Source organism: Sinocyclocheilus anshuiensis, unplaced genomic scaffold, assembly GCF_001515605.1.
Source record: "Sinocyclocheilus anshuiensis isolate Anshui unplaced genomic scaffold, SAMN03320099.WGS_v1.1 scaffold326, whole genome shotgun sequence".
In the NCBI taxonomy this organism is placed as follows: Eukaryota; Metazoa; Chordata; class Actinopteri; order Cypriniformes; family Cyprinidae; genus Sinocyclocheilus; species Sinocyclocheilus anshuiensis.
The window spans coordinates 1421065-1435187 of record NW_015546098.1 but is presented as its reverse complement, the minus strand read 5'-3'; the positions used below and the strand labels follow the sequence as shown (position 1 = coordinate 1435187).

Genomic DNA, 14123 nt, shown 5'->3' with positions numbered 1-14123 from the left:
AGCAGCGCGAGCTCAAGAACTCCACAGAAATATCGCTTTTGCACGGCGACACCTACTGATCCGGAGTCGAATCGGGAATGCGATGAAACGGAGTAGAGATTCGGATCATATGGCCCCCAAACGGCTCTTTATTTAGTAGCTACCACTTCTGCCAATTCAGCCAGATTTGTCAATGTTTTAACCGATGTCTGGTATTTGTGCACAAATATAATTACATTATACACACATTCTGAAACAACCAAACAATCTTCAAGACATATTGCAGATGTAAATGCAGACATTAAATAGATGTGATGTATCATGTGCTCTCACGCAGGTTAGTGAACTATCCAAAACACAAACTATTACAAACAAATCATCCTCAAAATGTAACATGGTGTGCCATATAACAGTTACAATTATGTATCTATATCGTTATATCTATTAACACTGAAACATTGTCACATCCCATTATGCAATGCTACATTTCTCCAAATCTGATGAAGAAACAAACTCATCTACATCTCGGATGGCCTGAGGATGAGAACATTTCCAGGTCATTTCCATTTTTGGGTGAACTATTCTGGAGTAAAAGGTGGAACAACTTGGCCACTCCCCTGTAACCAAGTTTACTTCATAAATATGCCCCAAAATCCAAAACACTGAAAAAAAAAAGAAGGTGCAGGATTTACTTTGAAAAAATTTTCACTTAGAAAATTGCTAGTAAATTTCAAATAATTACAAAGAAGCAGCAAGCAGCACACTGAATTAAACAGGAAATTTTTAACTGATTGAAATAGTATTTTATTGTAAAAATGACTGACTGACAGTACTGGGCTAGAACAAACAGTGATCTACACTACAAAGCTGTATTTTCACAATGATTGTTGCAAATAATGACTCTGTAGAGCCAGTATGTATAAAACATTTTAATTAATTACATTACAATACAAGAATACATAATACCTTAGAGTGTGGGCTCAAACATTGCCAGCACCAGGTAAATATGTGTATGTACACACACACACACACACACACACACAAAGTTAGTGATAACAAGGCCTGCCCATTTAGAGGAAAGATATGATTGGTCAATTTTTCTGTAATTCGAAATTACTCCCCCATTGATTTACTATTGATTGGCCCTCTGTAATTTCATAGCTGGACCACGAATCACAGAGCCGCAAACGCTAGGCGGAAACATTGAAATATGGAGAAAATGGGCGGTGTTAATAAGTCCATTCACTGAATACACAGATTTGAAGAGTTTTTTTTTTCACAGAAGTTGTATTTATTTTATTTAGATGATGTTTGTCAAATTATGAATTGCTTAAATAAAATTAGTAATAATTATTTTTTTATGAAAAATATTATATTTTAAAACATTTATTTAAAAATTGTAAATATTGTTTTTACAATACGTTAGGCCCTCTCTGAGGGCCCTGACGGTTCCCCACTGGTATACTGTTACTCTCTACTGCAATTGTAGCTGCTTCTGTGTTTTTCATCATTCAAACTTAATAATACCGCCTACGTCAAAAACGTTGCAACACCTTGAAATTGCAGAGGCTTCACAGAGCCCCTAAAATGAAAAGAAAACAGCATCAGAAATATGTTTTCATGACCACAGCAATATTTCCCAACTGAATAACTGAATAATAACCCACAAAAGAGGGTGACTCTATCGCCCCCTTGAGTACTGATGTTTGTTACTGCCACAATAATGCAAAAATGCTTAAGTATGTATAATGGGGCTGTGTGCTTACAATGCATTGGCCAAACATTTGTGCCTGCTTTGCGTACTTGTGTAGTGATCATAGAGTCTTGCCGTTGGCTGTTTTGTTCAGTGAAAGTGTTCTTCATTAATTCATCTTTGTGTCATGCTGCTGAGGAATGTTGATTTATGTAAAAACAGCAACTAAATGAGTCAAGTATCACTCATGCCATCTGTTGACCTTTACAACCCACAATTGCTGCTTCTTTCTCTCTATCACACAGACACAAACACACACACACACACACACACACACACACACACACCTTTACAATATTATACAACATCTGAATGCATATTACTTGTTTCCTAAAAGGACATCTGTTCACAGGTCTCCGGCACAGAACCCTCCCTTTCTCAGTCTCCTCTTTCCGCAAGTTTTTTTCATGCTAAAACACAAGCCGAGCGCTCCGTGAACACAGAACAAATAGGGGAGAGGAAGAGTGAGCAGAAAATATGGGTCACAAATCTAGTCATATAAAGATAGAAATCTGATATTACACCTGATGCCTCACAAAATTGGGAGGGGTTAGAAAAATAAAAGTCTATATCTAATAGAATTTATACGGCGGGAATATTTCTTTCTCTCTTCTAGTGCTTTTATACAACAAAGGTAAAAGGAATTTGTATATAGCTGTATATTTTTTTCTTGTTCACTCTGGTCTGTTTTTCTGTCTACTTTTCCTGCTGCACTGAATAAGTATTCTCAATCATACACACTGCAAATCTCAGCAAACACAAAGTATAATTTGTGTCTTCCCGTTTTCTTTTTGTTTTAGTTTTTTTGTGCTGAGTGATGGAACACACATTTAAGATCCTTGGACACATAGTTATATCTGTGCCTGTCTGCTGACATTCCCTCACTTTAGTGTTTTAAAGCTTTCAAAACCCCTGCAGCCACTGAATAGCCCCGTCTCTGTCACAAAGTATTTCTTTCATCACACTGGAAACTGGCTTTAGCTTGATTTCATGTGTTTGGCATGTGACTTCTTTGATAATGCCAATGAAAGCTACAGTCTCGTAGAGATTTGTTAAATTCTCTGAACTCTCAATCAAAGCATGTTAACGGGAGGTTCTGTGCAAGAGGTTGACTTCACTTGATCAGCACACACTGAAAAAGAATAGTTTTGCTACAACAGTCAGGCATATCCATGACATAAATGTAAACTCTTCATAAAAATGTAGCTTTCAGGAAATACATATAAAACAAAACTCAAGACAATAAAACAATATTTAAAAAATATTGGATACTTTTTGGAAGCCGTTTCTGCCACAAAATAAAAAGAGAGAATTTTATCAAGCATAAAATAATATACAAAAACTCACAATTCTGTGAAGAAATGTCATTATTGTGAGACAAACTCACAATTACAAAAAAAAAATCTGAATTGTGAGATAAAAAGACTCTTATTACACTAAAAAAATTGCAAGATGTGAACTCTGAATTCAGTTTTCACTGACAATTGTGAGAAAAAAAGTAACAATTCTGAGAAACAAAATCCGAATTGTAAAATAAAAAGTCACATTTACCTTTTTTTAAATATTTTTTTTTTCTGTAGCAGAAACAGGCTTCCATACTCCTTTAAGTGTTTGCAGAGAATGGAGAGATAAAAACAAAAAAACAAAAGTTGGTCACAATATGCACCATAATTGTGAAACAGCGCTGCTTTCTAATACAACAGCGCACCCCTTTGCAAACACAAGAATCATATTGCGGTCTCTTTGCTTTTATGGGCAGAGGATCAGATACTTTGATCACCTTAAGCACACTTTAACACTAAGAAACAGGAACAACCATTGGGGAGGACTCGAGCTGCCATTAATGATTGATTTCAATGCTCTTCTCCCAAGGTCTTCCACTTCATTGTTTGAAACACAAAGCACATCTTAGGCATAAGGATAACAAGAAGACAGCTGTTATGAAGATAAAAAAAAAAACATAACAAATGAAAAGAGCCTCAAGGGCAGAGTCGATTAGGTGAGACGAGCTGCCACAAGAGAAGAAGACCAGTGTTGCATGTGTGGAGGATGCTGCATGGCGGAATGGAAAGCACGTTTTTGAGGAATTAAAAGAAAAGATGTTTCTCGTCAAAAGGACATAGGACGAGTCTATTCTGAGGATGCTGGCAGGTTGTGCTTTTGTGCTGGTTTGGAGGGATGAATCAAAGGAACAGGGATATGACAGTCAGGACAAACGCCAGAGCTCTCACAAACATTAGCCTGGCCTCATTTTCTGTTAAAAGAAAAGATGTTTCTCGTCAAAAGGACATAGGACGAGTCTATTCTGAGGATGCTGGCAGGTTGTGCTTTTGTGCTGGTTTGGAGGGATGAATCAAAGGAACAGGGATATGACAAGTCAAGGCACAGCATGACAGTCAGGACAAAAGCCAGAGCTCTCACAAACATCAGCCTGGCCTCATTTTCTGTTATTCTCATTTGTGACCCTGGAGCACAAAACCAGTCATAACGGTCAATTTCTCGAAATTGAGGTTTATGCATCACATGAAAACTGGATAAATAATCTTTCCATTGATGTATGGTTTGTTAGGATAGGACAATATTTGGCTGAGATACAACTATTTGAAAATCTGGAATCTGAGGGTGCAAAAAAATCTAAATATTGAGAAAATCATCTTTAAATTTGTTCAAATTAAGTTCTTAGCAATGCATATTACTAATCAAAAATTACGTTTTGATATATTTACGGTAGGAGATTTACAAAATATCTTCATGGAACATGATCTTTACTTAATATCCTAATGATTTTTGGCATAAAAGAAAAATCTATAATTTTGACCCATGCAATGTATTGTTGGCTATTGCTACAAATATACCCCAGCGACTTAACACTGCTTTTGTGCTCCAGGCTCACATATACTCTGCTATTTGTCTTTTAATCAAGAACTATTTAGGAAAATATAATACAAAAGCTACTACAGAAAATATAAACTACACTTGTTAAAATCACTTTCAGTTACCTATTTTTTCTTCCTTTTTTTCAAATATATATATATTTTTTTTTCTGTTTCTTTGTATTTTGGTCTGGGACTGTCTGTGAAGAGCTGGAATTCCCAGCACTTTCTTCTTTCATATACGGAATATTGCACACTGCACTGCATATATACTGCTGAAGAATAAAGGCTTCAAAAATTATTGCGAGTAAGTTACTGGGAAATACACATCAGGACTAAAAGCATCAGTATAATTTTCTGACAGTACCAACACCTCGACAGAGCTTGTTCCACCCCTACACCTTCACATGCACGGTCGGTCATGCAGTTTTAACTTGTCTGTTTGAGTGCTGGCCATACTTACACACAACTGAAACAAAACAGCTCTGTTCATCTTCTCAGGTCTTCTCAGGTTCAGTGCATCAAGTTTATTGCTACATCATTTACTACTGATAGTTTTAGATAAAGACTTCTACACTGAGGCATTTGCACACCACTCCTGTTTGTGCTTTAAGTATGAATCATCCGTTATATATGGATATTCTCTTTTCTTTCGCAAAGAAGTATCCAATTAATGAATCGTCATGGTCAGTTTAACTATGTGAGATGAATGCTGAAATAGAATCCACTGATTCCTGGAAGTGCCCTGAAGTTTTGTCCTTTTGCTCCCGTTGTATTAGTCTATTATGGAGTCTGTTAGTGTGCATTATGCTACGACTTGCACTTTCAGGAACCACACAGGAATCCTATTCAAACCTATAATGCAAAATGAACTGACACACAAGCAAGCTCTATGCACAAACCTAGTGAGCTGCCTATCTAGATAGCATTTCGGGTATCATAGACTTACTCCCCACTTTTTTTGGCTGCGTTTACATTAATGCGCTGATCTGATCTTTTGATCATATCCGTTTTTGTCCCTTCTGTTTTTAATCATATAAGACACAACTTGTATCTAATATGTGCGTTTACATTCATTCCGGTCCAAACTAGAATAATTCCACAGGAATAATTATCACTTTGTTGCTGAAAAATACAATTTAGAGTTCAGTAAATAACCTATTTTATTCATAAAAATCATGAGACAGGCTTCCATGCTCCTGAATGTTTACTCATCTATTACCCTAATCTAAAGATTTCGCCTCAATGAAAGCAGCTGTGATTTGTGCGAGTGCATACAGGCATTTGTGCTTCATAATACGACCATGAGACTAGTTATCTTGTGGTTAAATATATACATGAATCATATATACATGTTTAGACGTACAGTAGGTCAGATTTCCAGATATGGGATATGTATCTGATTTAACACCATATCTGGAAGTGGCTCAGAACCAGTGTTGGGGAAAGTAACTAATTGCGTTACTTAGTTACGGTTTATGGAAAGTAATGCATACGTTACTTTTGTGTTACTTTTTGTCACTTCTTTCGCTTCTTTATTTGTTTTTAATAGCAAAAAACCCAAAGGTTATATTTTTGGCAGCTGTAAAGGGCCTTTCACACTGAAAGTGAAATGATTAAGCCTCAGGCTGAAGGAAGAGTCTCTGTCTCTGCACTCGATTTCTCTCAACATGGGGACAGGAGAGCTGTCAGTCAATACATGGGGAAACTAAGTAACTTGCATTACTTATTTGAAAAAGTAACTCTTGTAAATTTAAAAGTAATGCGTTACTTTGGGTGAAAAAATGGATCTTGTGCAGATTTTTGTGTTTACACATGTGCAACGATTTACAATCTAAGTCAGATGTTAGTCATTAAAAAAATCTGATTTTCTGCAAGTGTAAACGCAGCCAAAAAGTACACAGTAAAATCACATAAGCAAGCCTATTCCCTTTCAGTTAAGGTGCTGCCTTATAACGGTTCATGTAGATCACTAGGTTTTGGAGCAGAGCTACACTTTCTCACTCATACACAGCAGAAGAGACAAGTTAAAACTGCATTACCACATGTTCTTTCTAAACCACATATTGCTTGTCTATGTGTATTTGTGGGGTTGGGGAGGGTTTGATATAAAGCGTTGCAAGTGTTGAGAGTTTTCCGAGGAGTGTAAATCAGCCAGGTGCTTCCTGCCAGCTGTGATGGCTGATGTGTGTGTTAGGTGACACACTGCTGCGGTCTAGCAGATGTGAGCCTGTAATCTGCAGGAATGTGAACGGTGGCCTCCATCGCTGGAGCTGCTCTGCAGGCTGTAGTGGTCTTCACCATCACTCACACTGTCCACGCTATCACCCTCACTTGGTGTGAACTCCATCCCCTCTATGTCAACATCCACTTCTGTAGACACACAGAAATTAAAACTCATTAGCAGTGATGTGTACCCAATGATCTCACGAATAAAGGAATATTCTGTGTTATGATAAACCTGATTTATAAAACGGAGAGTTCCGGTGCTTGATTCTGATTGGCTGAGCCGCGTTCGAAGCTGTTGTAAATAACTCTACAAAGTAACATACGCCTTTGTTTACGTTTGTGTGTTGCTCGGCAACCACTTTGTTGCAACCACAACTGTTTCTGAGGAGCTACATTGTTTGGTGGAAGAATACTGTTTTTATTAATATCATTACACTTTATTTGCTCTGTTTTGTTTTGTGAAACCTTACTACGTATATGGAATAACCGTTTTATAAAAGCAATAAGCCCTGTGAAGCCGTGGTTTACAGTGAATTTATAACAGCTATGGGGGGTTATGTTATAACTCGTACCTAACAACGCCCCTTAGCTGTTATAAATTCACTGTAAACCACGGATTCTTGTGGCTTATTGCTTTATTCTATGGATGGCACCTGTTGCCATGCTGTCGATTACCACCAGTGCTGGGTAGTAATCATATTCCAAAAATTATGAAGTACTTGTAATTAAATTACATTACATTTTAAAATACTCGCAATCAGACTTGTTACTCATTATTGATTACATATTATTCACACAATACCAATAAATTATCCATAATTTATTGGATCCCCTAAATTCTTCTTTTTCGTCTTTTACATTTTCTGTTTTTTAAAAATCAACTACTGCTTATATACTGTACATTCAGAAAGTCTTGCAGTTTTGTGGACATTCACTAGTCAGGTGTCGATAATTACACAGAAAACTGAGAGGCCACACGACATTTCAACACTGGATTCAGAAAAATCATTGCAAATTTTAAGATGCGTTTTCTCAACATTGCATCTCAACATCTAATGAACACATTAATTTTTATTTGAATGATCACTCAGTGGTTTTTTAACCATGTGTTACTTTGTCTTTGGAAGGCTTTTGTCTTTCAAACACATTAAAATGCACAAATTTATGTTATTTCTTATTTACATGCAATGCAGGGATTCCCAAACTTTTTTTTTGTCAGCCGAACCTCTTTCACATAATATATTTACTTGACGTTCCCCTGAGATGAAGAACGAGCGCGTGCTCATGGTTGCCAGATTGCAAAAAATAAGCAAACACCGGGCAGAAAATGTATCCTTTTAACAGAGAAGCTCTGATTTGCAGATTTGAAATCTGGATATCTGGCAACCGCACACATGAAAGCTCGTGTAGAAGAGGCGTGTACAGCAGTCCGCAATAGTGTTGTGTCTCCTTTTTTTCGACGAAAATAAAAAGAAATTTTGGTATAGTTTTAATTTTGAAAAATACATTTTAGTCTCGTCTTTTATCATCAGCGATATTGCATGTTGATATAGTCACAGTTATCGTTTATTGACCTTGTTGTCGTCTCGTCATAGTCATGGAAAAAAAAGCTCGGCATTTTTCGTCACACTTTTCGTTAACGAAATTAACACTACACATTTGCATGTTCACAGTTCTTTGACATTGGTTAATGGTCACATGACATGCAAAAAAAATCAATATTTAATCTTTTTTAGTAAGTGTTTTTATTTGACTGTTGTTATTTTAAAATGATTCATTTTAATTTTATATTTTTTACGACTTACTTAATTTTTAGCTTTTCATTAAACAAATTTCTTCATGAACCCCAGTTTGGGAAACCTTGATGTAATGTAACATTTAATGCATATCATGTTGTTACTAACAACAACTGGAATATATTTTTATTTGTATTTTTATATCAATATGGAACAAGATTATCTTATTTAAATCAATGTGATAAACGAGTTAGATCAAAAGAAATCTAAAAGTAGTCAGATTAAATTACCTAAAATGTGTAATGTAATGGATTACGTTACTAACTACAATTTTTGTCATATAATTTGGAATCAGTAACTAAGTAATCTACTCTGCACTGGTTGTAAATACAGTAGATAGTTTGGCCTCAGACATCCGAACCTCACTGTATATGCAGCGATTAATCACAATTCAATACTTTATACAGAAGCCACACTGAGAGCTCAGTATGTTGATCTGATCTGCAATCACCTGTGGTCATACAGTCTGTGTAGTACATAGTATATACACGTATGTGTGTAGTAGGGCTGGGTAAAAAAGACTGATTTCTCGATTTTAATCGATTCTCATTTTGATGAAACGATATCGATTCATAAATCCCAAGAATCGATTAGTCACGCCTGTCAGATAATGAACGGAACATTGTAGCGCCTCCCATCCATTAAATTGCAACAAGCTCTGTGATTTGTTACTTTTGATATGAAACAAAGTCTCAGATTTCAAATTCCGTCCATTTTATTACGACATTCAAATATTAAATGGTGTTTTGGTGCTGAGTGACAGATAATCTCCTCCGCTTTAATAGCAGTTAAAGCACGAAATAAACATGAATGAACATCCGAAGCTATGTTAAAAGAAAGAGTACAACTTACTGAAATCTGTCACCTGTCTCGTGTAATCGCTCAATCAGTGTTTCAAACACGGAGAGACGACAATAGCTTGTAAACAATGTGTCACGTAACATCACATTTACTCAGAAAAACATATTCGGTGACTATAAACGCAGTCAGCTAGAAAAATTAACTCTAGAGAGCAGCATTTTGCTAAATATGCACCATATAACATATTCATTATTATTAATTTTTTTTACTGTTCTTCAATATTTGAATAAATCCGTCAGGTTTTTGTGACAGCCACCATTTAAATGTTTATATTTCAAAAAACGAATTGGAGTAGAAACATAATTATGTAATTTTAAGTTAAGTTAGTATTATAACTTTAATGTTACAACATCTTTATTGAGTATATTTTAAGTGTTTATATACAACTCAAATTTCAAATTTCAAATTTCAAATTTCAACCTTCCATATTATTGACTCTCAGGTATATTTTACAGCATTAAGAGATTTTTTTTTTTTCCTTGAGAAAATTTGCCATTACCTGATATATAATTGAATCGCAAGCTTGTGAAGGATAATCTAATCGAATTGTGAAATGTGTGTCAAAACCCAGCCCTAGTGTGTAGCATGTGTAACTGCTGAAATGGCAGCGCTTAACTTTGTTCTTAAAGGTTTTATCAGAATATTTCAGCTGTGCTGTACCTTGCTCAGAGTCAGTGTAGATGGTGGAGCCCATGCTGTCAGTGCGAATGCGCTCTAAGCCCTGTACAGAGAGCTGCTCCAGGCGTCGTTTGAGGTAGCGATGTTCTCTCTGCAGTTGCTCCTTCATGTTTAGAGCCTTCTTGTCCTGTTCCTCCAGCTTCTGCAGAGCACATGTTTCCACAGATCAAACCACAGAGACACCACACCGCATGACATGCATCATCTACCAGTCGGCGTGAGCATGCACAATTTTGTGAGCTGAAAAAGCGAAACAATCACATTAACAGAAAGACAGATCTATGCTGCATGACAGGAAACCCGGCAGGTCGAGCTGAAACATTGTAACAAACAGGAAAGAATCAAAAGGGTCAGCAGACTTGTCTTGTCTCTGTGTCACACTCGCAGTGACTGTTTGTTGATTACTTTCAGGTCCGCTGAGGCGTATGCTGTTCTTCATTAGGCAGAGATAAATGAATCAGTGTCTTATAAAAGTGTCCGTGATAAAGAAAAGGAAAACTCTAGTTCTTAGAAAAGTACTATTTAAAGAAAGATGTCTCAAGATGTCATGAAAACATGTTACTGTATCCTTCAGAAATCATTCTTAAATGCTGATTTATTATAAGTGTTGGAAACAGATGTGCTTCTTAAAAATGAATTTTGGAACCTGTGATACTTTTTTCAGGATTCTTTGATGAATAAAAAGTTCAAAAGAACAGCATTTATTCAAAATATAAATAATTTCTAACAATATAAGTCTTTACTATCACTTTTTATGAATTTAATACATCCTTGCTGAATAAAAGCATCAATTTATTTAAAAAAAGAAAGAAAACTAAATTTACTGACCCCAAACTTTTGAGCGGTAGTGCATGTTGTTACAAAAGATTTCTATTTTAAGTAAATGCTAATTAAATTAAAGTTAAACCTAAAACAGAAAAATAATCATATTTCACAATATCACTGTTTTTTCTGTATTTTTGATCCAATAAAGGCAGCCTTGATGAGCAGAAGAGACTTCAACATTAACATTACAAATCTTACTGATCCCAAACTTTTGAACGGCAGAGTATATTTTAAGTTGTGTTTATTTACTTCTACAGTTGTTTTTAGGGAGAAGCACTACATATTACCACCTAAACTCAGCTCGCCTTATCATAAAAAGCTCAAATTATCTTATATTTTAAGAGACATCTCTATGATATAATTGTCTGTTTAGCTTTTATCCCATCTTGTTAATGCATCTTGGTTGAACCACATGACTTTTTTTTTTTTTGGTCGCACTACATAATTTGGCAGATGAGTTGTTTTTAAATACTAGTAAGCAGCGAAGCAGTTTCTTTTCCAGAATTTCATTTTTCTTCATATCACCCAAAAATATTAATATGAATCCTAATTCAGAAAATGCTGCAATGTCTCACATACGTAACATAAACACAAATTTCGATGACAGAAAGACTATAATTTTAAGCTGGAGTAAATCAGCATCTGAACTGTGAAGAGTGACAAAGTCCCTGATGAACTTCCCCTCCGACTGTCACTGCTTTGAGCTACTCTAAACGCTTTACTGCTGTGCAAACAGAGATACTGTCAGAAAGATGCTGATTTGTTCGTACCTTGATGTGCATTTTGGCTCGTTTGAGCAGGCTCAGTGTGGTGTGACGGGTGCTTTCAGGACCCAAAGGCACAAGCTGTTTCAACTGCTCCAGGTACAATCGCAGTTTGGCACGTCTGCAAATAAAGAACAGGTTGGAGTGAAGTATTAGCCTGGGATAAATTTAGATCTTAGAGACTGATGTGGGCTGGCAACACAAAGCTTGCAGGTTTGATGCGGTGCAGTCGTGACTAAGAAACTAGATTAATGAGACTGTGCATGTACGAGGACTGTTCCTGTGATTATTAAAAATTTGTATGCCTTTTTTCACTATTTCAGCTTTAGTTAGTGTGTAATGTTGCTATTTGAACACAAAAACTACACTTTTTTCAAGAACGACAGCAAACGGCTCGTTCGGACTACAGCACGCTTCTTCTGCATGTTGTGAAGTCACAACGTCACTCATTTAAATAATCTCCGCCCACGGGTGTGGTCTGGTTGAGCTGCGCTACAGAAGACTCAGAAGAAGAAGAGCGTGTTGTCTTCGTGGCGATAAGATGCGGTTTCTTCCACCCCGGTTCCAAAAGCCCTTTATTTGTGTTTGCAGACGTTCTGCACAAAACGAATGAATCGGGCAAAACTGACGCCATCGTTAATATTCACAGATGAAACACACGTTTATGGAAAGGGGTGTGTCATTTCCGACATTCACAGCACACTGGGCCAGCTAACCAATCAGAGCACAGTTTGTGTTTCAGAAGGAGGGGCTTCATCGAAACAGGAACTAAACAGAGCGTTCGAGACCGCTGCTGCAAAAATAACAACAATCAAGCATGAAAACCTATTGTAGTGCACCCCAAAAACCAAATCAAGACTGTTGCACGAACACCCTGTGTTTTTGCATTGAAGAATGTGTCCTATGTGAAATGATACATAGGAGCATAAATGATACACATTCCCCCTAAGAATGTGTCTGAGCTTCAGACAGTCCACTAACTAATCCATTATCAAAATACACAGCTTTGCACATCATGTTAATACCTTTTTTGAAAGGGTATAATATCACTGTATTAAACCAGCCTTCCACTGACAAGTTGTTGCTAAACTTATGACATGCTTTATGCTGACAACTCTAGAAAGGGAGGAAGCAGAAGAAAAGGAAAGAGCAGACATGAAGAAAGAGTGTGGAGCGCCTCATTTGTGTAACAGACTGAGCAGAAAGAAAGCATGTGACATCAGCACCACATCATGAGCCCTAAAACACTCCCTGAAGCCCAAACTCAATTTTTCAAACCTTTACAAAGTTAGGGCAGCACACCACAACAGTACATCTAAAAATTCAAGTCTTGATAATCAGAGACGATTATGTCCTGCCAATAATGCAATGGACGATTACAAGCTTTTTATATATATATATATATATATATATATATATATACTGCACACAGAAAGCAGACAATGTAATGGAATGCTCCAATCACAGTATCATCACTGTAGCTTTCAAAACCGCATTTTACTGTGGGTCTTGGATGCCTTTCTTTGTCTCACTTGACAAGGAAAACACTTATTAAAACATGCACTTGGCAAAGCAGCACTGCGGTCAGTGCTCAGTGAGGTTCTCTTTCATGCAGGAACATACTGGAATTATTATGTGCATAATTTCTTTGAAATTCATGATGGGTGCCAACAATTGAGGAAGGGCACTGTAACTTGGAAGATACTTCATACTTTTGATAACCCAGAATACACAGCAAAGGCAGAACAAAACAAATCTGGCTTAAAACATGAAAGGTTAAATATGTCCAAGTGGCCCTATACAGATCTCAATCCAACTGAACATCTGTATAATAAAACTGCTGTTCACAAAACAATCCCCATGCAACTTGATAAAGCTTGAGAATTTTTGCCAAAAATTGGAGAAGCAAGATCTCTTTGTGAGTCATCAAAAGACACTGATAGCAGTAACTCCTGCCAAAGGTGATTCTAACACGCATTTGCTTGAGTGGCAAATGTTGTTATTGAATGCTTGACATAAAAAGCCAAAAGCACCAGAAGAAAAAAAAATCCAAACACAGTGGATATGACTGGAGATCATCTCTGTATGGGAGCCTCTGAAATAGGTTTCCATCTGGTATAAAGATGTTTTTATTAGAGGTCGACCGATTGATCGGTGTTGCCGATTAATCGGCACCGATAGTTGATTGCCGGAACTATCGGTTGGAAGATTGTGTGTCTTTCTGATGCTCTAATAGTCTGTGTGCTTCATATAAAGAGATGTAATATAGACATCGTTTCTCTTTCTGTTTTTTCAAACAAACATATTTTATTATTTTGAAAATTATTCTAAAATTTAAGCAGATATGTGACCATGGACCACAAAA

General features: G+C 36.5%; 1 protein-coding gene across 2 annotated transcripts in view; it reads right to left on the bottom strand.

Annotated features, from left to right (window-relative positions):
• Window positions 1-6324: 6324 nt before the first annotated feature.
• LOC107700283 (max dimerization protein 4-like) overlaps window positions 6325-14123 on the bottom strand; it is a 12357-nt gene continuing 4558 nt past the window's right edge. For both annotated transcript variants that reach the window (XM_016501890.1, XM_016501891.1), the window contains 3 exons: window positions 11765-11879; window positions 10152-10311; window positions 6325-6978 (listed from right to left, as the gene is read on the bottom strand). In XM_016501890.1, the coding sequence (XP_016357376.1) occupies window positions 6821-6978; window positions 10152-10311; window positions 11765-11879 (433 nt within the window). In that variant the 3' untranslated portion in view covers window positions 6325-6820. The remainder of the gene's footprint in view (window positions 6979-10151; window positions 10312-11764; window positions 11880-14123) is intronic.